Genomic DNA, 24888 nt, shown 5'->3' with positions numbered 1-24888 from the left:
GCGTGGTGTACTATGTAACGAATTGGCATGTTTTGTTTCATAATATAGGGTTGTTTTTGTTAGATCGCCTATGTGTTGTTAACGTGACAAAACCTCAACGAAATTCGGCTGTCGGGTGATGGCGGCGGGTTCAATGACCCCCTCTCCTTTACCAAGATGGCCACCAACACACCCGCCGGAAGTGACGTCACGACCGCTCGCTTATTTCCCGCTGGGCGGGAGACGGCGGCGCCATCTTCCCCTTGTGCTTTGCGGCCCTCGCGCTCCAACTTCCTCCTCCTCGTTGTCCTCCTCGTGGTCCTCCTCCTCGTCGTCGTCTCTCTCTTTGCTCCGCTTTAAACGTCGCCAGAATGTCGGACGTCGACACCTCGCTGAAGAAGGAGGGGGCGGACAATGCGGACACGACGGCCGGCGCCGCCGCCGCCACCACCACCGCCTCCTCCGCCGCCGCCGCCGCGGGCCCCAAGGACGAGGCGAAAGCGAGGGACGTGAAGGAGAACGGGTGAGCAGCGCGCCCGGCCACGACGAAGGGCCCCCCCTCTGGTGTCAATGAGGGCCTCGCGTCGTGTGGCGCCACGAGGAGTGGGGGGTGGCGGCGGCGGCCCGCAGCCGTGTGGGCACCCTCGTGTCGCCGCGCGTTTGCCGCCAAATGCCTCCTCGCTCTTGTTAGTCTGGGTATTGCCACAAGACGCACACGCGTGGTGGTGGTTCTTCGTCTTCGCAAGTCGAATTACCTCGCAGCCGGCGCTCGCGTGCGCGGCTATTGCCAACAATTGCCTCTCGTCGGTTATATCTGGTTGCGAATTGACGGCGTCCGTTTCGCCAAGGTTGTGGCATTAGTTTTTTTTTGAAGGCGGCGCGAATTAACAGGTGGGCCAACACGAGAACGCAACAGTCTCGCAACCCAATGTACACTTATGAACCGCATGCCCCCCGTTGAAATGAGTGCGCTCATTCAACGGGGGCACGGCAAAGCTGCACGAGGTCTCTAAGCACTCTCGTGGCGAGCGGAACACGATGTAAGCATTATCTCCCATGTCATTGCCACACGCGGGAATGGAGAGGAAACGCATTTGTTAACTTGCTCAGAGTGGCCACGATAACGTTCTTCGTGAATGTTCAATCTGTTTTGTTTTAATCGGGATACCGCCAATTAAACCTTCCCAGAACTCATTGGGGCCGAAAGTCAAAATGTAGTATAAGACACTACACTCATCTATTTAAATATTTTTTTATTGAGCTTGGACGGGCGACCGTTCACAATGCTGTACTGTATGTGCTATAGACTTCTGCTTGGGTCGAAGTTGTGTTGCATTAGAGGACGGTGCAGCAGGATTCTTTGTTGTATTGTACCTCTATGTACGCGCACCTATTTGCTGCACCATTCATCCGCCATACGACGAGCAACGTGTAGCGAAGAAGGCCTTGTCCAACTGAATTAGTAAAATGGTTGTGTGTAAGGCGTGAGCTATTGGTTGTGAGGTTTACAGTCATTGGGAAAAGGCTTCTCAAAATTAAACCTACTTTATCCTCGGTCATCTCAGCAATTATTGAGTTGTGGAAAGCGAAGCGTCTATTTGAAACTACTACAGAGCCTTCCAGAGCGATTTTTGCTTCTAAATGTGGACAACGGGATGGTATGGTACAATATGTTGAAACTCGTTTCGCACCGTACGTAGACAACCGTGCGAATCGGGAGTTGCGGGGGAAGGACGGGAAACTAAACAACAAAATCAGTTCTAAAGAAATTAGTTTTCAATTCAAATTTAAAAGTGCACAGCTCCAGTGGCTTCCAAATATCGGAAGGAAGAGCGTTCCAGAGGGCCGCAGAAGCGCACTTTGGAAAGCGCACGATGCGGTGGCGGTCCTTTGTTCGATGGTTGGCCAAAAGCCGCTGCGAGGATGACCGGAGTTTGCGTGGATGGGTCATGCTCCTTGACGAGATCGGCACGCCGCGTTCACGTCTTGTTGCAGTGATTTACGGTTCAAATCCAACGGCCGCACTGGTTATTACAGCCGGTGTATTTACCATGAAATACCGTCTGCATCCCAGCAGACGTTAAATATCACATCGTCTTCTAGCGTTAAGATCCAAATTTGATAAGTTAACAAGCATTGCCCCCGCATGCAAAAACTTGGTAGGATCCTCCTAAAAAAAACTCTTGAGACTAATGCTTTCCTCGATAAACAAAAATCATACAGCAAAATTTATGTTACGCGTGTTGAGCTTTTGACCGGTATGTAGCCGACCGCCCTAATCCGAGGTGTGAGGAGGGTAGGACGACCAACTACACACAAAAAGCAGTTCTCAAGAAGTTAGTTTTCAATCAAGATTATTTAAAAGTGGCGTAGCTCCAGTGACTACTCTCAATAGGCATCCATGGGGAATGGAGGGTGCCGATTAATCAAATATGCCGGTTCACCAAATTTTCCAAGTACATTAAACATTTCATGAAAGAAACCGAATCTGCAATTTTAACTACGGTATAAGAGAAATAAACTGTTGCAGCGGTACTCGCTCGTCGGTTGTCGAGTATTCTAAGTTTGTTGAGAAGCAGTGTAGCCGTTTAATAAGAGTACAATACACATGAGTACTGTATGTACCGACTGCCGCGAGCGCCACCATAAACGACAGATCTGTAATGAGCCGGATGGCTGTCGCAGTTTTCTGGATGAGTTAAGGGAGATTTGTTTTGCCGTCCGTGACGGTTAATACAGCATTCCAGGTGGTCAAGTGCCGGATAATAAACAGAGCTTTTGCTTTAATAAAATAAATGGATGTCATGACTCGCCGAATGTAGTTTTATTCGTAAGCAAGGCACATCAAGCAGAATGAGTTAAAACCCATACGGTGTTTGCAATGTCCATCTGGACTCGAGGTGGCGAAGAGTCTGTCGCCCAAATGTTTTTCCTTTTACATTCTACCTTAACTGCAAATGAATTGATGTAATATTATGAAGAGCATTTTTTTGATGATGCTGCATTTACGGTGGTGCACAAACACAATAACAAAATAAAAACTCAACACATTCCTCAAGACCATTGTCCTAATTTTTTTCATAAATTTGATTATAATTTGGGCAATGACCCTTTTCATGCTCTATGAAGAAGGGGCATTGCTTGAAACTTATATTCTTATGGAATTTTTTTCGAAAATTTGCATTTTTATGTTGATTCAATTTGGACAAATTTATAGTAGTTGCTAAGTGTGCTTAGCTCGAAATTGGCAGGTTGTGCATTTAAATTTCTATTTAATATTAACTCCACCATTCATCCTTACAAAGTCAATGAATGAAATAAAATGTTTTGAGAAGTGTAGGGTGGTTGTCTGATTGTTAAGTGCCTCACCATAGGAATGTAGAATTTACACCACTGGTTCACTACCGTAAACAGGTGATGAATGTTTCCCTTCACTCGTTTGTAATAGAGGAAATCAAATCCAAAAAACTAATTTCCTTTGTAAATAGTTTCCTAGATCATGTATTTTCATTGTCATGCACATGTCACCGGATCTCTGACACGTCTATGCATTTAATAGTCAAGTGGTATTCTTTTTTGGGATATTTCCTTCTCTATTGATCACCATTCTGTTTGTGCGCCACTGCCTTTGTTATCGTCAGCAGCCAGAAGTCGAAGGATGTGCAGAAGGACACGAAAAAGGATCGCGGCGGGCGTCGCGGTGGCCGCTTCGAACCGTACAACCGCATGAACCGCTTTGAGCCATTTGGCCGTGGGCCCCGTGGAGGGCGCACCATGGACCGCAGGAGCACGGGCAACCGCATCTACATCAGCAACATCCCCTACGAGATGAAGTGGCAGTCGATCAAGGACCTGATGCGCGAGAGAGGTGCGGCGGGACAGATGATGCTACTACTGCACAATCCCCCCGATGGCCCCTGACTGGAATGATGTGACCAGACGACGCACTGACATCCCCTTAGACTTCGGCAGGAAAGAGACTCCAGGAGTGGCCATTTCTGAGCTCTCTTCCCCCCAAAGTGGTGGACGCAGTTCCTTTTGAGGGCGTTGACGTGCTGTGGTTTTTGTGCCACGTTTAATGCTGCAGGGGTTTTAAAAAGACATTAGCCACCAGTTGTGCTGTGTTATTGAGCTGCAGCAGGGTTTGGATTTGGCAGTGGTTGAGGAAGTCTTGTTTGACGTTGGTGTAAGCAGCTCTGTTGCTGAGCTGCGAATAAGACCACTTGGTGTTTGTTGGCAGTGATATTGTGGTGGTGAGGTGTGTGGGGTGGGTGGGCCTGGTGGCCCCGAGGGGTGGAAGGTTGCTTTTTGCACGCTGTCATTCCGAGAAGTAACGGATGATTGCCTTTTTTTTGCCTACAGGTGGACTGCAGTTGTTGTGGTCGAGTGTTGCAGGCATTCTGCTTCCCAAAGTGGCACTTGTGACAGTTTATAATCAATGTGATGGCTACTGATAATCCCTTCTTCCCACTCGCTCATAATGGAACGTTAGCAAGGATTTCATTATTTTGTTATGTCGGGTTTTCCTGTGTGAACTTTTTCACTTAATTGGATCAGCGGCGTCACCATTGTACTTCTCCATTTGCAAAGGTTGCTTTGAGATTCTCTTTGAGGTATAAGAATCTCAAAAATGATGGGGATGGTGGGTAAAACGGCCTCTGTGGTCTTGGTGACCGCCTGAAAGTTATTGTTGATCTTGGGGCTCTGAATTTGTATTATTGTAGATTCGCTGTTTGTGAAACTAACCTGAACAGAACTGGGTTAAAAAGAAGTGGCCAATGCTGTGACTTGACATCAGCAGCGATGAGCGCCCGTGCCTTCAGTTGGTTTTTCCGCTTGAGTGGCAGGCCCTGGGCTACGGAGGTGGTTTCTCGTTTGGCTGAACAGTTGTCTCATCCCCAGGTGATTCATTATCTGCCCACTTTTTACTCGAGCTTGAGCCAAGCCTGCAGAGGGCTGTGGCTTGGTGCTGATGTGTCCGTGTGTGCTACTCTCTGGCTCTTTTCCTCCGATGGATCTGGTTTGTAGTGGGTGAGGTTACATACGTGGAGCTGTTTTTGGATGCAGAAGGAAAGTCCAGGGTAAGTGGTGGTGGCTGCTCTGGGTAATCCAGAAACCATCGCAGCTTCTTATATACTTTATTATCCCCTCTACACCTTGTTGCGTCGGTTCACTACTCTTCATTGCACCGAGTGGGAATTGTGTTCCCGTAACTCACGGGCCATTTCGTGTAAGTGCAGAGAAATCTCTGCTCAAAATTGTGAGTTTCCTTCCACAAAGTGTATTGCTCGGTGGGAAATTAGTTCATGTTTCCTCGTTACATTGTGACTTTCTCATCCTGAAGTTGGTCCTCTTGTCTGACCAGTCATCTGAGCAGAAAACATTCAGTTGGTCAACAACAGCGGGTTCAAGATATTTAGAGAAATAAGTTCTTAATTTTTTAAGTCAACGCTACACTCGGCATGAACGCCCCTGTTTCACGCGCGCTGTCGACATTTGGAATGGACTAGCGTTGGTGGCACACGTCAAAAACAAGGTGCTTTTCGTGGAAGTGGCACAACGGCGTACTGCAGGTAGGGGGCAAAGCCATGAATTGAGGCTTGGAAGAATACACCCCCCCCCTTATCAGAAACTGCTGATGGTCACAGGCTTTCTTGAGTTGAGGGGGGTTGGGTGCAATTGGCAGCTGTGATCTGCTTGTGATTGAGTACTGTCTGGTGAACTCCATGTTGGTGAAGCAGATCTCTTGAGAGCAAATTGGAATTAATGCGTTGTTTTGAATTACTCCTGTACAGTGGAACCAGCTTTATGGAGCTCTGGCTATTATCTCTCTCTCTCGTGATGGAGTAAGATCTTTGCTATCTATGGTATCGGGTGGCCTTGGTCTGCTCTTGACTATTGTCAATGCATTTTCGAAGATGCCTGCGGCTTATTACTGTCCTGCATTGCACATAAATAAGCCTCATCTCTACACAGATAGGCAACTTGCGCAGTCATTTCGTAGTGCATAGCCGTGAATGGATGACCAAGAAAGGTGGGTTTTCCTGTATCGTGAGCTGCCTTACCTCCATGTTGAATGTAGGCCTGATGACATCGTAAGCAACGTGAGTAATGAGCTGTATACATTTAATGTGCAATTTAAACACCTGTTTAAATATAAAATTAGCCCTTAAAGGGTTTCTCATCCTTGCTCCAAGTGTTTAAGCAGGTTCAACTGTACTATTTATATTTTTTATCAAAGCACAGATTTCTAATTGATCATTGTCTTCCTGATTTGATTATTAAATTGTTGAATAATTTCTATTCTTATAAAGTTGCTTTCTGATTGCATTTAACTCCTAAGAAAAGCTGTACATTTTCCTAAAAGCAAATACAAAAGTTTAAAATGAATTTGCCCTTGAAAGAGGTCATTGTGCATGTGTAATGTTCGTTGTGTTTTAGTTTTCATTGTCTGCAGCAGTCCTTGGGTGGGTGATTGCCCGTGATTCTCGCCTGTGCCGCAAGTCTTAATTTTCTCATTTGTGTCCCCCTCCTTCCTGTCCCCCCCACTATCGTTTTCCCATTTATATACCTGCCACAGGGATGCGGGTGAGTTTTATACGCACCGCACGCATTAAATGTCTTCCCCCCCACCATATAATGATATTCCAGTTATTGTCTATGCCATAAGAAAGGATTCGATTTCGCATGATTTTCCTCTTGTCTACACAGGGGTGCTACATTTTATTACGTACTCTGCTTGAATGATGTTTGTCACAGGCTAAAAAAAACAATGTAAAAATCACATTTAATATTGTGTTTCTTGGAGCCAATAATTGCTGACCAGGATTAGACCATCAGCTTGTTTCTCCTGAACATGGTTTAATCATATGTGGCTGGCCAGATTTGAACACAGGACATCAGTGGTATTACCTCGAGCACCTTGAAAGAGTCTTAGCCCCCTAAGCCACCTACACCACAAAGCAAACCTTGAATCTCCTGTCAACCCACATAGCTAGAATTTATAAGCACCATTTGTGTATAATATAGCTTGCATATATCACATCTCATGCCCTGGTCAGTCTGCCCCTATTTTTGAACGTTGGTGTTTCAAGGATTGGGAACCAGGTGCTGCGTGATGAGCACGGTAAGGATTGTTGATTGTAATGTAACACCGCATGGTAGGGAATCGGTATGTTTCTTTGTAGACTGGGCCACAGGACTCTAAAACCAAGGTGGTGAGAAGCACACGTAACAAAAAACGAATTGACTCTTGGCACTGATGTACACGGATGAACAAAAATACTTGCCACCTTCATTATTAATACTAGGTCGTGATTAAAAAATATATACATTTGGCTTACAGTATGAAGACGGGACCTTTTTTCTGAGCAGGCAACAATATGAGGTTATGAAGGGACATTTTTTAATTATGTTAGGACTATTAGACTGCATTGGTTATTTTCACGCTAGTTTAATCTTAAGATTGTCTGGGTGTGGAGAGAGTGCAAATGTAATAATGTTACAGATCATTCATCTCGCCATATTTTCGACATACCATTGTGTGACCAATTTATGAAGAAAAAAGTTATGGCTCCAGTTTACAGCCTATTTACAAACTATGGATGACATAGTAAACCACTAGTTTGTGCACCTGCAAGGGAGGAATAGCAAAACTACTGTCCTGGAGCTCTGTTATGGCTAGGAGACCTCAACATTCTTATTTAGCTACTGAACCGGCGTTTGCGCACGTGAGCACAAAGTGCCTCGACTGTCCACGCACCACGGAGCCACGGGGCTCTGTCCTGTACATTGACGTTGCTGTGGCGTTTTGCAGCATCGTGGAGTTCAAGGACGTAGACCACGTGAAGAAGGCTGTTGAGATCATGAACAAACACCTGCTTGATGGCCGCACGCTCAATGTCAAAGAGGTTGGTGTTCCTTTGGGTTGGAGGGCCTGGCCTGTGGGGTTCATAATGGGCACGGTGATGCACTTCCTATTCCAGGGGTTTGGAAGCAAGGGGGGTGGTCAGCGTGTCATGTAGATTTGTGAAACTCCAAACCCTCACTGGGTCGCACCGTGGCTTAAGAGGTGGCAGTACAGCAAGTGAGTTCTTGAACTCTCGTATGCAGACTTTTCTTCATGTACAGGCATTAACCCCGGTTTACGTCTAGGATGCGTTTCTGAAAACCAGAACATAAATCGAAAGTACTTAAATCGAAGGATGTTTGGTGGATTGTAACGTACAAATACCTAAACGGGCTGCTTGGTAACCCATTGTGCATCTATGCTGTACAACCATCGGTATGAAAAGTAAGTGTATATTATTGATATATTAAGATATATTACCTTGTTATACTATGTATTTTTAGTTAATCGTAAACAAATTGTTTGCACTTGTACAAATAGTCCTCATCAATATGGTGTGTGGGGGAAAAATATTAATGGAGTGCGCATGAAGGGGGCTATAGCCAGTCAGGGATACTTTTGGGGGCGCCTCGGGGCATTTGGCACCTGAATGTTTGCCATGGAACGTAAAACATTGGGGCTCAATGGCTAAGTTCGTAAATCTGGAGTACATTATGGCGAGGTGCATGGTGCTTAAAATAGGATTGGGCATAAATAAGTTGTAGATTATAGCAAAAGTATGTGAATCAGGAGGGTGTAAATCTGAGTGTTACTGTACACCATTTTTCTCCTGCGTGCAAAATCAATCTTGCCCAACATGCAAATGTAGGGCACTAATTTTTTTAAACCTTGTTATTTTACATGGGGTTTTATATAATTCATTTTAAGACAATCGGGCCCTGATGTGAAGGATACAGCAATATATGCATTTTTAAGGCCCCACCTCCCTCTGTTAAACAGTTTGTGTGCCTCCTTGTCAATCGGCATGTGCGCATCTCTACAGGACCCCAACGGGGAGCTGGCTCGCAGGGCCTTTCAGAAGATGGGTGGCGGCATGGGCCCCGCCGGGAACATGGGTCCCAGGCATGACGACATGATGATGATGGGGCCACCCATGGGCAGAGGCCCCGGCGGCATGGGAGGAGGCCCCGGCGGCATGGGGGGAGGCCCCGGCGGCATGGGGGGGGGCCCCGGCGGCATGGGGGGGGGCCCCGGCGGCATGGGGGGAGGCCCCGGCGGCATGGGGGGAGGCCCCGGAGGCATGGGAGGGATAGGAGGCCCCGGAGGCATGGGCGGGATGGGCGGGATGGGTGGAATGAGTGGGATGGGCGGACCTGGCATCATGGGAGGCCCCATGCCCATGTCGGGGCCCGGCGGGGGCATGAGGGGCGGCATGGATGGGCCCGGCGGCATGGGCGGCATGGGCAGCATCTCCGGCATGGGCGGACCGCTGGGGGGCCATTCCGGCATGGGCGGGGGCGGGCCCGGCGCCGGGATGGGTACGGAGCTGCCGTCCTCGGGCAGTGGGGGCCCCGTCAACATCCCCATAAGCATGCGCAACAACCCCAACATCCCGCCCGAGCTCCTTAACGCCTTGCAGTCGGGCCGCCTCGGCACCACGGTCTTTGTGACAAACGTAAGTTGCGGGAGATGCCCCCACTCGGCTACCATAAACCCAACGAACCGCATGTGCGCTGTCTCGCGCCTGTTTATTAGGCATGTATCAATTCATTTAATGTTTCTGAGCTCTCTGGAAACAATTTCCAGCAATTTCACTCGTGTCTTGCCCAAATCCTGCAGACAAAACAGGTTTAAACTTACCTAGCTGCCCTGAGAAACTGTTATTCACAAAAAGAGATCTATGTTGGAATGGGTGGCATGAGCTCCAAATTAGAAAAAGGTACCATTTGTGGCGCACCAAATATTCACTTTACCTATTAAATTTGTCACGGCTACGTTTTTGCAGTGGAAAAATAACCCGGTGCTTTGAGAGTGGCTGTGCCCCAAGAGCTTTATAGCTCATCGGATACCTCCAGTAAATAATCTGATTCTATGCCGAGCCGGAGAAGCTCGATCGTGTTTCTAGACCCTTTGACGAATGTCCTTTTTGGAATTATTGCCAACGCTTCACCAAATATGTTTGTGCGCACTGTGTCTAGACTTGTGACCAATGCATGTACCGACCCCTCCCTTCTGCAGTTGGACTACAAGGTGGGCTGGAAGAAGATAAAGGAGGTGTTTGGCATGGCGGGGGTGGTGAAGCGCGCCGAGATCAAGGAGGACAAAGAAGGCCGCAGCCGCGGCATGGGCGTCATTATCTACGAGCAGCCCGTGGAGGCGCTGCAGGCCATCTGTATCCTCTCACAGCGTCCCTCGCGGCATGGGCACGGGGCAGGGAACAGGGCTTCATGCTCCATTGTAGGTAGTAGTGGTGGTGGCTGTCAAGATCGGCCTCTATGGAGGAGGCTTGTGAAGGATGCTACTGGGCAATTGGAGGGAGTTGCCCTCCAGCAACAACGGAGGGCAGAGGAGCGCTCGCAACGAGCGGAGCACCGCGTGGCTAAAATGCAGCAAGTTGACAGTCGGGGTGCATCTACCAGTCATCTCAGTCAGTCAACCCATGGCTCCTGGGACTGTCCTGAGACCTCCTGTTAGCGAGCCTTAAGACACTTCACATGGCCTCAAAGCGCACCTGGCCTGGCACAGGCACCGTGGTGACTTCACCCTCAGTGGTGAATGGCGGATATTGGTATTGGGTGGGGTTTCTTAACCCTCAAATGTTGACGTGTGTGTATGTTGAACTTCGCACCGTAACATTTCCTTGAGATAAACGGTCAGAACAAATGAGGTGTAACAAAAACAAGTTTTTAAATTAATTGATCCTTTAAATATAATTATTATTCGTGTGACGTTTAGGTTGCGAGTGCTAAACGGTCGCATTGAACTGCAAGCGACTATTATGAGTATTGCAGGTGATATGAAGACTGATGGCAAGATGAGGCTGTGTTGGATATTCTTAGCGCTGCTCCGTGTTTTCCTTAACCTTCTTTACCAGCGATGTTCAACGGTCAGTTGCTTTTTGAGCGGCAGATGCATGTTAAGATGGTAAGTTTTATTTAATTTTTATGAACACTTTTCAACTAAGTTTTGAAAACATTCATTCTTTAGCTGTACATCTGCAACGATACATCTTGTAAAGATGATTCGACTTGATTGCATTTTTTTGTTGAATGTTTTGTGCATCTTTGGCATTTTCCTTGTAGAAAACTGGGCAGGCTAATGCGTGATTCAAAACGGCGATTATGGGACACGCCTTTTCATATAAAGAAATGACTTCGACATGTGGACACTCGCCCCTGCCCATAACGTACTCATGGCATGTGTGATATCAACACGTGTGGCTTAAAAGGCAATATTATCGATTATTAAATATTTTAAGAGGGACAAAAGCTCGTTTGAAAGCATTACATAGCATTATACAGTCCTTGTATTATTTTCTGCTTTGTCACGTGTACTTTAACCAGCTGCGATACACAATGGCTCACGATAGGTTATAATTTTTCCTCTGTTAGGATGACCGCTCGCTGCCCAAGGACGACTTCCTCCCAGCTGACAAGCAAGCACAGCTTCCCCGTATGTACCTGTGTTAATTGGAAAAAGCCAGGTGCGCAAACACCTGGGAAATTGCGTGTGTATTTTCCGTTGTGTTTTCTTAGTTATATCTGTGGCGGTGCTGTTTGTATCATGCATGCCACACATTTCGCAGCATTGGAGCGGGTATACTGAACTGATGTGTCATTACAGCGGTCATACGAATCATTCGTCTTTGCTCTTTATGCAGAAAGCCTTGCTCACATTTTCCCTCCAAATACAACAATAAAGATATAAAACAATGCACAGACAAGTGCCTGTTTCACATGTCGAACACACCCTGGTCTATGGGCCTTTTATTTGAACCCATGTTTTCTTGCAGAAATTTGCGTGTAGATGAACTCTGGACCGTTTTCAATTTCAACAGTCTTATCAGCGCACGTGTGTGCACATGCTGTGTGTGTTCGCAGATGGGCTTGGCGGAATTGGCATGGGCCTGGGTCCCGGAGGTCAACCGATTGACGCGACTCGGATTGGCTCCATGGGAAGTGCTGGGCCTGCAGGTGAGGAACCACACTCGCGCGTACCTGTGCACACGCATACTGGTGTTATGTCTCGGTGGCTGAAACAACATTGTCAACTGTTAATAAGTAATATGTAAATGTGAAGCCCTTTTGTAAATGCACTACTGGGTGAGGAGGTCCCCCATCGCCATTCGGGTCATGTAAGTTAATTGACCATACTGTCAGGCTGGTTGGTACGGGTTGGTGAAGGCAAGGGAGCATAGATGTAGGAGTGTATACGCACAATGCATTTTGCTGCACTATCTGCTGCCCACCCTGTTGCCCTGCAGTAGCTTATAACAAAATGTTGCGCATTTTGTTCACCGATTTAAACCACTATTCGGGCCTCAACTTCGCTTGGCTTCCGATGTCTGAGAAGACCGAGCGAATTTCGTTTGATTTAGTCATAGACTGCCAATGAATTGTCCATTTTAGTAAAACGCTAAATAAATAAATATTCTATATATTTTTTTACATCCAAAATATGCTGGACTTTATAATGGTGGCCAGGAAATGGAATTTATATTTCAGTGAGTGAGTGAATGATGGAGTGTGGGGTGGGTAGATGGGCCTGACACAACACAATTGCCAGGGGAGGTCATCTATTAATTTATTGCTTTGTGGGATGATCAGCTCACCCGAACCGGAGTTGAGGACAACCACCATATGCATGTTCATCTCGGTTAATTAAATTTTGGTCCATCGTGTGTTCGGTGTCACGTTGCAACTGTTGCAATGCATCGTTTGCTTGCCTGTTTTTTTATTCGAGGAGGCCTTGACTCTAGCCCCGGGTATGGAGCCATGGACAGGATGGGCGGCCTTGGTGGGGGCTCTGGCTCTGGTGGAGGAGGCTATGGCGGCGGCCTGGGTGGCATGGGTAATGCAGGCGGCTTGGGTCAGCTTGGGGGTGAGGCATCGCACATTTGCTGACTCGCAACCACTGGCATTCCATGCAACAAACCACTTTCGCCATCATCGGCAACAGCGGCGGCACAATCTAGGCTGCTGGAGGAAGTTCTCCCCAAGCAGTAGACATCTTTCATGTTCTTTCGTTCTAACTGCTGTGCACTTTTGTCATTCAATCTCTATTATCTTGGGCATATGACCTTTGGCTGCCATTCTTTAATCAGTCGATAACCAGCCATGTATCTATATTTGCATCACTTCTTTTTGAAACGCTTTGCGTAAACATCACTTAAAATATATTATTTGGTTTCTGATACACGCTTAAGATTGTTTGAAAATTAATAATTGATTGTCGGTGGTATCCGGGTGGTGAGGGGGCAGCATGAGATGCACACAGGATTTGCCAAAACTTACGTAGAAGCTCGAACACAGCAAAACTAGTTTATGTTAATACTTGACATTCAGGATAAGAGACCCTTGAATATTAATGGGGGTTACCGTCTTGGAAAGTACCGCGAAAGCAAAAAACCCGCGACATTCAATACCTACCTATATAATGGGGGCTAGGTACAGGCAACCAAAAATAGACATTACAATTGAAATAATAACTGTAATGCATGCAAAATAAACTCCAAACTAAGTAATTGCAATAAACATTTTTGATTTAAAGATTTCGTGACTGCAGGGATTTATATTCTTGGTTCTTTCGGTAAAGTCACGTAGAAGGGAAATCATAAAAATATAAAAACAATAAAATTCTCATGACGTTCCGACTGAAACACAAGCAATCATCATCAGGTGTGAAAAACAGCAAGAAAATTTGAAAAAAGTGGCGTTTTTTTTAACGTTAGCACCACTGAGAGCGATTTGGCAGTTATTCAGATGAACGAGTCCATCTATGTTCGGAAAAGTGGAGGGGGGAGATGAAATAATGGATGCGGTCTGAAAGCCACCGTAAGCGTGAACAATCACTTAAGACCCGAAATGGTTTATCAAATCCTTCCAATGATTGCTAAGCCAGAATCCATCTTCTCGGTTGAAATTGTCTCTGTGTTTGTATATGTGGATAGCCTCATGAACTAATCTCTCATGGTAGCCAGATGGCTTGCAGAGAACCTCTGTCTTGGAGAAGTCAATGTCATGTGAGCCTACTGAATTATAACAGTGATTTGCCACGGCCGAGGTGTTGGTCCTACCGTGTTTAAGGTCTGCTTTGTGTTCACGGATGCTGTCTGAGACATGTGTTTGGTTTCTCCAATGTAACTACTACCACAGAGGCAACTTAGTTTGTAGACGCCACGGTACTGTGTGTCTGGAATCACATCTTTTACAGACGGAACCAGATCACGGATTTTATGTAATGTGTTGAATCAGACCTGGATCTTGTGTTTATTCAAAATTTTGGAGATCTTTTTTGTGATCCCCGCAATGTAGGGTAAAGTGATGGTTTTGAATGGCTCCTCAAGAGGGTCCTGCTTCATGGTTGGAGTGATAGCTTTGCGGATTGTGTAGTCGGAGTAACCATTAGCCTTAAGAGCTTGGTGTACGTGCTTGAGTTCACTGGCTGTGTTGCTGGTCGGATATGCATTGGGCTCTATGGTGCAGAGTCTTGATGAGGGAATTCTTCTGGGATGGATGGTGGTGGGAATCCGGTTTCAGGTAAGCATCCGTATGGGTAGCTTTCCTGTAGACGGAGTGGCTCATTGAACCATCAGGTCTCTTTTATTAGGACATCCAAAAAAGGTAGCTTGCCATCTTTTTCGACTTCCATGGTAAATCTGATGGCTGGGTGTATGGAATTGATGTGGTCGAGGAAATGGTCTAGAGCAGGCCGGCCATGTGGCCAGATGACAAAAGTGTCATCCACGTACCTCTTCCATAAGGTTGGGTGCAGAGTGGCAGTCTGGATGGCATCAGTCTCAAATTTTTCCAGAAAGATGGCAAGCTACCTTTATTGGATGTCCTAATAAAAAAGAGACCTGATGGTTCAATGAGCCACTCTGTCTACAGGAAAGCTACCCATACGGATGCTTACCTGAAACTGGATTCTCACCACCATGCAACCCAGAAGAATTCCCTCATCAAAACTGTCCACCATAGAGCTCAATGCATATCCGACCAGGAACACATTGCCAGTGAACTCATGCACGTACACCAAGCTCTTAAGGCTAATGGTTACTCCGACTACACAATCTACAAAGCTATCACTCCAACCATGAAGAAGGACCTTCTTGAGGAGCCTTTCAAAACCATCACTTTACCCTACATTGCGGGGATCACAAAACAGATCTCCAAAATCTTGAATAAACACAAGATCCAGGTCCGATTCAACACATTACATAAAATCCGTGATCTGGTTCCGTCTGTAAAAGATGTCTCGGACCGCATTCGTGAACACAAAGCAGACCTAAAACACGGTAGGACCAACACCTCGGCCGTGGCAGATCACTGTTATAATTCAGTAGGCTCACATGACATTGACTTCTCCAAGACAGAGGTTCTCTGCAAGCCATCTGGCTACCATGAGAGATTCGTTCATGAGGCTATCCATATATACAAACACAGAGACAATTTCAACCGAGAAGATGGATTCTGGCTTAGCAATCATTGGAAGGATTTGATCAACCATTTCGGGTCTTAATTGATTGTTCACGCTTACGGTGGCTTTCAGACCGCATCCATTATTTTCGTCTCCCCCCTCCTCTTTTCCAAACATAGATGGACCCGTCCATCTGAATAACTGCCAAATCGCTCTCCATGGTGCTAATGTTAAAAAAACCCGCCACTTTAAAAAAAAAATATTGCTGTGGTTTTCACACCTGATGATGATTGCTTGTGTTGCAGTCGAAACGTCGTGAGAATTTTATTGTTTTATATTTTTATTATTTTATTGTTTCCCTTCTACGTGACTTTTCCGAAAGAACCAAGAATATTAAATAAACATGTAAACAATCTATGAAAAAACATTCCTCAACAATAAATAGCAGTACACATACTGAATAAATACTGTACTTAGCAACGATGATCCAAAGTGGGCGCGTGCGTTTTTCCACGAGTGGGAACGGTAGTGCTATGGTTAACGTGCTGCGCAATGAACCTGGCAACCCAAGTTCCATTCCCGCTCACGTCCAACACCAGTGACGATTATCTGAATCTGTCCTGGACCTCCCTTATGTCGTCTCGGCCTCAAATGAGCACCTGGTGCGATGTGTACATGTCGCCACTGGTGAGACATAGGCGGCCGGGCGTGGTGTTGGCCACCCACCCCCTCGTGTGCCATGCCGGCCTTCATAGGTGTTCGCAAACAGCACTTGCTCGCAACAGTCTGGTAATAGGCTATACAGGGGGCGGGGTGGGGTCTGTCTGCTTGCACTGTAAAGGTTACGGTGGTGCCACTGACTGCCTCGTGTCCCTCCCCTGCGCCGCACCACGCTACCCGCTAATGATATGTTACTTCTGGGTACAGCATACCCGAGAAATACGAAAACTAACCCGAGCGATAGCTATAATTGATAGAAGTTGCCCGCGACAGGTTGAGATCGTGAGCGATAAACCTGTGATATTCAAACATCTTCTGTACTTTCATTTCTAATGTGTAAATAACCTCGACAGCAAACAGAATCCTTCTGAGTGTCGACTACAACCCGTTGTCTCCCGCAGGAATGGGTGGCATGGATGCCTACCGGGGTGGCATGGGCAGCAACATGCCTAGCAGTTTGCCGACTGGCACAGGCCTCGGCATGGGAGGTGAGCTAAAACAATCGGTCACGGGTGTTCTTAGAGACCGCTACGCTTTGGTATAGTCTCATGTTTCCTAGCCTGGAATCATCGGTTACATTCCTTGGATGGAATACGGTTCCTCATGGGATTTGTAGAATTGTGGCATCGTGACGAGAGGGTGTGGAGGAGCTCGGCTTGATATTCAGGTACGATGGCAGGATCTGTGGGTCTCTGCTCGTCACATGGAATCAACATTAAAACACATGGCCAATGCCTTGTCAATACATTTCAATTGCGATTCTTGCAAATGTTGGTTGGCTGGTATCAACTAGCTGAAATTGGGTGTCTCTTGTCCAGGTGGAATCGACCATGATTCTAGCTGGCTGCTATAGATCAAATTAACCATTGAAATGCTTAACATCGACATGGGCCATATGTTTTGGTGAAAATTCTGGTTCATACCGGTGACCTACAAATTGGTGTTTATACTGGCCAGCTGGAATCTAAGTTGATACCAGCTGGCTGGTATTGACAAGAAACTGGATTTGAACGTTTGGCTGATGCTTGGTGCACAGAATTGATTCTGCCCATACTGAACATCTGTGAAAAAGAGCTTTATAGCTCATCGGATTCCTCTAGTATAAATACATAGGCTGATTCTGGTTCGAATTCACACCAAACCCAATGTGGCATTCAAGGCAGGACGGGGGGAGGGCTTATTTTGTGGGGCCTAGTTGGTTTCGTGGAATCGCCATTGAAATGTATGGCCGATGCTTATGTAATTAATTGGAATGGCGATTTTGGTTGGGTACCACCTGGCTACTATCGGGGTCTTCCACCGAAACGGCCACTGGGGACCGCCGCGACTGCCACTCGCTATACACAGGACTTACCCATTCGGACTTGCCCAAGCTACACATCGTCAAAAGCGTATTTATTTAAGTCCGATTCACAAGATAATCTTTCAAGGCAAACGCCCTGTGAGATTCCCATTCATTTTGAATTGCAGGAATCGCCCGTGTGGGATTGTGGGAACCGAAACGATTGTTGTCGGCTATAAATGACAGTGATGGTATAGCATATTCAACCCCATTCCTTTTTAATGTTTTTTGTTGTGCACTTTTTCCCAGATTCATACAAGTCCAACATGGTTTTTGACAGGGACCTCGGAATGAACCGAGGCTATGGCAGTAGTGGTGGCATGGGTGAGGATGGCACTGGTGTGACGGCAACACATGTACAATTACACTTAACCGAGCTGCTGCGTAAGACTTAACATATTTAATTGTAGTACTCTGCGGGCTATTTGTGATGAATGCAGCAACATTTTAAAGCAAATGTTGAATTCAAGAGTGTGCTGCTTGTGCTTTGCGTATGTCAGAATAGAATATTTACTGTTTATGCGCATATGCCAATGCTACATTTTGCTTATTGATAAAATGAGACAGAACATAGAGACGACACAAGCAAGACAGTTGTAATGCGACAAATGGATTCTTATATCAAATTGACAATTCCTCAAGTCGTGCGGGGGTGAGGCGAATTGTTACATGCCTTAAAACGTATCTTGCCAGCGAATGTCGATGTCACATCTTGCCCCCTAAGTGGGACAAGATGTTAGTGATTGCACAGCTCCTGTAGCTGCCCTTAGCCTTATGACCCCTGCTGCTGCTGCTGCCGCCGAGATCCTCGTCCATGCCGTCGTCATGCCCTGACTTGACTGACTCCCTTTATTTCATGGCTTCCCCAAATCTCTTGTCTCAAAAAATGCCGCGGTCTAATTTGTCGCCCGCATCTGCAAATGAGACCATGACACCTCCACGCTCCAGTCCCCCTCCACTGGCTTCCAATCCTAATGCCCGATCAATTTCAGGATGGTGCCCGCCATCGTCAAGATTCTCCATGGACTCTCGCACCTCCTTGCCTACCTACCTCTCCCCCTCTCTCTCTTTCCCTCCATTCACGTTCTTACACCTCCCCTCCCATTGCACTCTGCTCCCATCCAGACACTGTTCCAGCAACCAAGAGCTGTTGATGCCCCACAGTCGACCGTCACTCTGTCAGAGGTGGTTCATACTCCTTTGTTGCCTCCACAGTGTGGTCCTCCCTGACTCCAGCTGTCCGTGCTGTCGAATCCCTCTGCCTCCGTTTCAGATTTCAGGCTCGAGACCTTTCCTTTTTTAATTTTCCTCTGCCTATGACTGGACCGCCTCTCTATAAAATAACCCGCACTTACTGTGTCTGTACAGTGCCATTGGATGCCATCACGTTTACACGCTCCAGAGATCCGGATGGGTGGCTGCGTGTTGTGATCGTTGTATTCCCTTTGTCTTGCGCGTCCCTCCTCCAGGCGGCGGGATGGGCGCCGTGGGCATGGGTGGCGCCGGCATGGGAGTCGGATCCATGGGTTCGGGCTCCTCAGGGATCGGTCACATGGGAGGCAACATGGTGCCAATGGGAGCGGGGATGGGTGGTACGTGTAGCCCGCTATGTCGCACCCCTCCACGCGTTGCCCAGTCTCGGTGACGTGTGGAGTTTATTTCCCCCGGGCAAAACCCTCGTGTGCTTTCGCTTCCACGAAAGGCATTCCCTTTCAACCTGCCCCAACTGGCATAGTGAAGTATGGTCAAATAACCTCCGCGGTTGATACGATGTGGTGGTAACCATCATCCGGCAGTGGATTACCAATTGGCTGTAATTTGGGTACTTTTAGTCATACGCGATGAACCTATTCATATTCGGTGGTGTAATGATACCTGGATTCATCCATAGGATTGATTCTCAGGCTTAATATATGCATTGATTTGTGGGTGTAAATATCCATGTTTTATATGGCAATAAACTGTAGAAATACTCATTGAAGCCAAATTTTATCAGCATTTTTTTAATTGCAATCAGTATTTCATCAAAGGCATAATTTCAACCATTAAAGCACAATTTGGCTTCGCCTCGACTCATCAAGGGTGCTGTCTACAAACACCAAGGGCGCTTAGCCCTACTGTTATCAATTATATTGTGTATTCGCGGAGCACAACCTGCTCAAACTTGTTTGGGCCTGTTGGAGCAAGTCTGCCAAGATTCCCTCTCCTTACGTGACCTTGAAAAAACTTCCTCCACTTTATGCTGTCAAAGCAGGGGTTTCCAAATGCCATTCCTCACGACTCATTTTTTTTACGCCTGTCCATTAGGGGTGTAACAATGCATCAATTCACAATTAAAATTCTCCTTCACTCGTAATACGTGCATTGAATGACGCGTGTAAAAATCAGTCATTTTAGTTTCACATGTACCTTCATTATATTTACATGACCCCTGCTGATACTAACGTCACGATTTTCCACATGTTTGTATTCAATATTGAATGGTGACCTTGAATTACGCCAAATCATGGAATCACGAGGGGCTGAAATTGTTGCAAGCGTCCTTTGCATATTTGCCACTTGACTCAATTCCAATTACAAACGAAGTTTGTACACACTGCATATGTCTGGTAATTGGTCAATTTGTTCCATGTGATCCAGAGAGCACCGTCAAATTAATATCTTAATGATCTTATGTTGAATCTGTCATCTTGTCATTTGCAACAGTTAGGTGCACATATACGAGCTTTCGCCTTTGTGTCCAATTTAGATGTGTTTACCAATCATCGGGCACATGCAGCGTGTATATACGTGACTGATTCACAAGTCCACCCACCTTTCGCTGTCACCTTTTGCATATATTATTACTACTACTTTGTTTACCATTCTGCCTCATTTACAATTTCTAATAATTTCAGGGGAGTGTTAGAATGAGTGAACCAACCCTATTTGTATTTGAACGGCGAGGGGGAAGATTGGTGAACATGGAAGTGGGACATGGTGTCGGTGTGATGCCAGAAAGAAAACTCCCCAAGATAATTAACTTGCGTGCCACATATCCCACCTTATTCCCACCCCCCAATCGAACACAGGTCTAGGCATGGGCGGCATGGGCCTGGGCGGCATCGGCAGCTCCATGGATCGCCTGGGCAGCATGGGCAACGTTGGCGGTGGTGGCGGTGGCGGCCCCGGCATGGGCCACCACGGCCACGGCTTGGGCGCGGTGCTGGACATGGATCGCGGTTCCGGGGCTGGCGGTGGTGCCGGGATCTACGGCCTGCCCCGCGACAGGGATGGCTACGGAGGCGGTGCGGGCAACATGGGCGCCAGCGGGCTTGGGGGCATGCCGCTCGACCGCATGGACCGCCGCGGGTGCCAGATCTTCGTCAGGAATGTACGTTGCGCAGTAGCGGCAGCGATTGAGAACGAGCGAGCGGTGCTGGTTTAATGCTGGCTTCGGTATTTCTAATTGTATTTAGGGGCGTCGAAAACAACAAGTGGATTATAGAAACACCTACATATCTGTCCAAGCGATGAACAGTGCTGAAATGTAAGACTGCCACTCGCTCAAAATTAGGACACCGACTCCATTCCCTGAGATATGAATTCATTGTAATTATTATGCATTTAACGGTCATGTCATAAAACGGATTCTTAACCCTGATGCTTTTCGCGAGATATTAATGTATATGATGAGTAAAGTGACTGTAACCGTGTTTATCTCTCCTCCACAGCTGGCCTTTGACTTGAGTTGGCAAAAATTAAAGGAGACCTTCAGCCAGTGCGGTAAGACCCTTGTTCAAGACTTTCACATTCTCCCCAATGTCTCTTGATTTTTAACATCTCAATCTCGGTAACACAACACCAGATGCGTACATTTTTCTGATTGTGTTGTCTTGCTCTCCACTCTGTTTTTGGGTTGTACCACGTGTTCCGAAACGTCGGGGACATAATGCCGGGCGCAACACAACCCGGAAACGTATCGGAGGGATGGGTTAATGAATGGCTCCTGTTGGCGTTACAGAGTCCCCACGAATGCAATTTGCGTGTTTGAAATTCTTCCCCCCCCCCCCCGCCGATTCTCCACAGGCCAGGTGATGTTTGCGGACATCAAGAAGGAGAACGGGCGGTCGAAGGGCTGCGGCACGGTGCGGTTCGATTCGCCCGAGGCCGCTGAGAAGGCCTGCCACATGTTGAACGGCATTCGCATCAACGGGCGTGAAATCGACGTGCGCATCGACAAAAACGTCTGAGTCTCCCCGTCCTCCCTTTGCTCCCCGTCGCCCCATACCCTCGTACAACACCATCTCACCCATCACCATCTCACCCGTGCCTGCAACGCGACCGCTCCCCTCCCACCCCACAAAGACCTCGACGCAAGCTTATGCGTTTCCTTCAGCCAGCGGTGGTGACCTTGAATCTCCCGTACACGGCCAACTTAGTCTGCGCAGCTACTGTAGATTTTCGCCGTTTTTCGCTGCGTTGCTTAACGAAGTGTTTTCGGATCGTACCGCATGTCGCTCTGCTCGGTTTCTTGACGTTTTGCCGTCATGGAAGCGAAGGTCTCAGCACGCGAGGCGAAGCGTTAGGCATCGTGTGCCAACTGACCTCAAAACACCTCAGAAATTGATGACGTATTTGGACTAGATTTTTCTGAGACGAGAAAGTTAATTGCAGACTTTAATTTGCGTTTAAAAGAGATGTTAGTAATGCGATTCAATAGCTTATTAACCTCGCCAACAATCGTAATAAAATGTAATTTACAGTTTATTGGCGATGCATTGGAAACAGGATTGTGTTTATTTGTTAAACATTTATTTTTAAACCGTTAATGTACATTGGGGTTGTAGCTTCGATAACGTAGATTATTTTTTTTACTCTTGCCGTCGGATATATCAGGGCCCTCCCATGTAAGTCGGTGGGTGTGGTTTTTAATTGTTAATGAACAATAAATTACTCCCCCATGCAAGGACTTTTCACAATAAATCCTGCAGAAGCTACGGATTGCCGCTAATGGTGATGGGCTATACCACACAGCTTGTATTTACATCTCATTGCACAACTGCATTATAATTTTAGTGCAGCATGACAATATGCAAACTTAACACCTAACTGCTGTCCGCACCTTAGATTCTCATGGTTGGCTACGTACGGTGCAAAGGAGGTTCTACATACATACGTAATACATACATACACATACCTAACAGTTAATGCCGCAAAATATTAACATTCCTTTCCACTGCAGTGACGTGCTGTGCAATATATATGAAATAATTTGCATAATTAACTTTTCTCTGCTTGGGAATTGCCATCAAATGTGCAGGGTGTGGACACCTTAAAAGACTGATGATGAACACGAAAAAACGGTGAAGTGGAGCACTAGTAATAGGTTTTACCCTTTTAACTGGCACAAAAATTGACACCTTTATTCAAGGCATCATGTTTGCAATTAACCACAACACATGCAGTCAAAATGCAAACAAAAGAGAACTCTTTGACTGCTTGTATTGTGGTTATTGCAAACATGATGCCTTGAATAAAGGTGTCAGTTTTTGTGCCAGTTAAAAGGGTAAAACCTATTACTATATCTTGTTACTGGCAAAGGAGGTCTCATAATGTAAGTGGAGCACTCCCAGCATGTTTCGCTTAAAGCAGAGTCGACCCGAATGCTAATTGCATTTCTCGTGACGTCACGGGGCTCACGGCTCTGACGTCCCAGCAGGCATCCCCAGAACTTTTGCGCGCAGCTGCAGCCGAGGTGGTGGCATTTTTCAAATGAGTCGCTGGGGTGGGGGGGGAGCGAGAAAACGGCCTCGTGTCTGCCGCACGTTGGTCTATGTTGAAACGTAGGATGACGTGGTATGACAAAAATAACCTCCAGTGGACTTAAAGCATTCTGTTGGTCAATTCTAGCCGTTCACCTTGCCCCATTGTACGCGTTACAGCCCTTTGTCAATCCACTGCTGGCTAAAGGCCTTGCCACACCATGTGTGTCGCGGGGGATATTTTCGACCGTGCTTCAAATGTAGATGTCCTGTTTGCTGCAACCTGAATGTTACGCATGCGGTGGAAGATTCCCTCGTGAGCTTTGGTTTTAAAATCGCAGCCATGGCTCTTTTCCTCCCCATTGTTAAATGACCGATCCCTCATTTGATCTAAGTTATTTTGATGGTAAGTCTGATTTGTACTGCAGGAGCTGATTTGGAAAGGATGTGGAATGTTCTGAAAAAGTAATTTTAAGTTCCCGGAGTCCAGTTTGCAATGATGTGTGAAATGTCAGTTTTAGTAATAAATTTTTTTTAAATTTCGTTCTCGTAGTGGAGTTTACATGCCACACACTTGACTAGGATCACGTTTGAATAACCAACCATCGTGTTTGGTGGCATGTTAGCATGCCTTGGGAGGCATTTCATATTTTAGAATGATGGCAAGTATTGGATACATTAAAGGTATGGGTTCATGTATGAACATGTAAATATATTTTCTTAAACAGATTCCAGAAATCTTGACTTAAAGCTTTCGTGACTGCAGGAATTCATATCATTGGGTCTTTCGTTAAAGTCACGTAGATAGGTTCAAAGAAAATAACAAAAAAAATACTAAAAACTAAGACGTTTCGATCGCAGCACAAGCCATTGTCATCGGGAGAAAAAATGAGACGATTGCTTGTGTTGCAATCAAAACGTAGTTTGTTATTTTTGTTATTTTCTTTGAATCTATCTACGTGACTTTACCGAAAAACCCAAGAATATAAAGATTCCAGAAAAACAAGTCCTGTAGAGTTATCCTTTATTAGATGTGTAGTTTTCTCCAGTGAAGTTAAACTGGAGTAGCATGTGTGGTATCTGGTCAGTGAAGTTTTTAACTTTCCACGAATGGATTTGGGCAGTCATGAAACGCAACTCATTAACGTGGCAACCCAATTACACTTTCATAACGTTACATTTTAGATTATTTGAATCAAGGTGCCAGCTGAATACATTTTCATGAAGCACATTTTGGGATCATTTGAATTCTAAAAAGTGCCATTGCATAGGACTGGCTGCTCAAATTGTCTTATGAAGTTTATCTCTGCCCCTTCTCAAGTCGCGTCCGCCATCACCTCTCGTCCCAAGGCAACCTTCCATCTCATAGCCCCTCTCATTGCAGCAGCTTTCTCTCTTAACACATGCCCTGACCTTTCAAGTCGAGCCTTCCCTAATGAAACACTCATCTTCACTAACCTGCTTTAAACCCCCATCTCTTCTCCCTAGCCCCGGGGTCGGCAACCAAAATAACGAGAATAGACTTTTGTTCTAAATCGGTATTCGCATGCTATTTCAATGCAATGCGAATACGAAACGGTCCTTATTACATAACATCACTAAGCAGTCCTTTAAAG

General features: G+C 46.3%; 1 protein-coding gene across 4 annotated transcripts; it reads left to right on the top strand.

The window, feature by feature from the left end:
• The first annotated feature begins 205 nt into the window (after window positions 1-205).
• Window positions 206-23815, top strand: LOC116950726 (myelin expression factor 2-like). 4 transcript variants are annotated; one of them, XM_032968726.2, is made up of 17 exons: window positions 206-502; window positions 3621-3847; window positions 5008-5060; window positions 6560-6567; window positions 7796-7889; window positions 8871-9503; window positions 10067-10220; window positions 10923-10972; window positions 11440-11500; window positions 11929-12021; window positions 12791-12928; window positions 16588-16674; window positions 17778-17852; window positions 18998-19120; window positions 20600-20901; window positions 21242-21293; window positions 21597-23815. In XM_032968726.2, the coding sequence occupies exons 1-17, from the start codon at window positions 351-353 to the stop codon at window positions 21758-21760; spliced, it is 2466 nt and encodes an 821-aa protein (XP_032824617.2). In that variant the 5' UTR covers window positions 206-350; the 3' UTR covers window positions 21761-23815. The 4 variants fall into 4 exon arrangements, with proteins under 4 accessions (XP_032824617.2, XP_075929112.1, XP_075929113.1 ...); XM_032968727.2 differs by lacking the exons at window positions 206-502; window positions 3621-3847; window positions 5008-5060; window positions 6560-6567 and having other exon boundaries at window positions 6576-7889; window positions 12794-12928; XM_076072997.1 differs by lacking the exons at window positions 206-502; window positions 3621-3847; window positions 5008-5060; window positions 6560-6567; window positions 17778-17852 and having other exon boundaries at window positions 6574-7889.
• Window positions 23816-24888: the final 1073 nt, after the last annotated feature.

This window comes from Petromyzon marinus, chromosome 40 (assembly GCF_048934315.1).
Source record: "Petromyzon marinus isolate PM22_M1 ecotype Great Lakes invasive population chromosome 40, UKy_Petmar_22M1.pri1.0, whole genome shotgun sequence".
NCBI lineage: Eukaryota > Metazoa > Chordata > Hyperoartia > Petromyzontiformes > Petromyzontidae > Petromyzon > Petromyzon marinus.
This window is presented reverse-complemented; position numbering and strand designations above follow the sequence as displayed.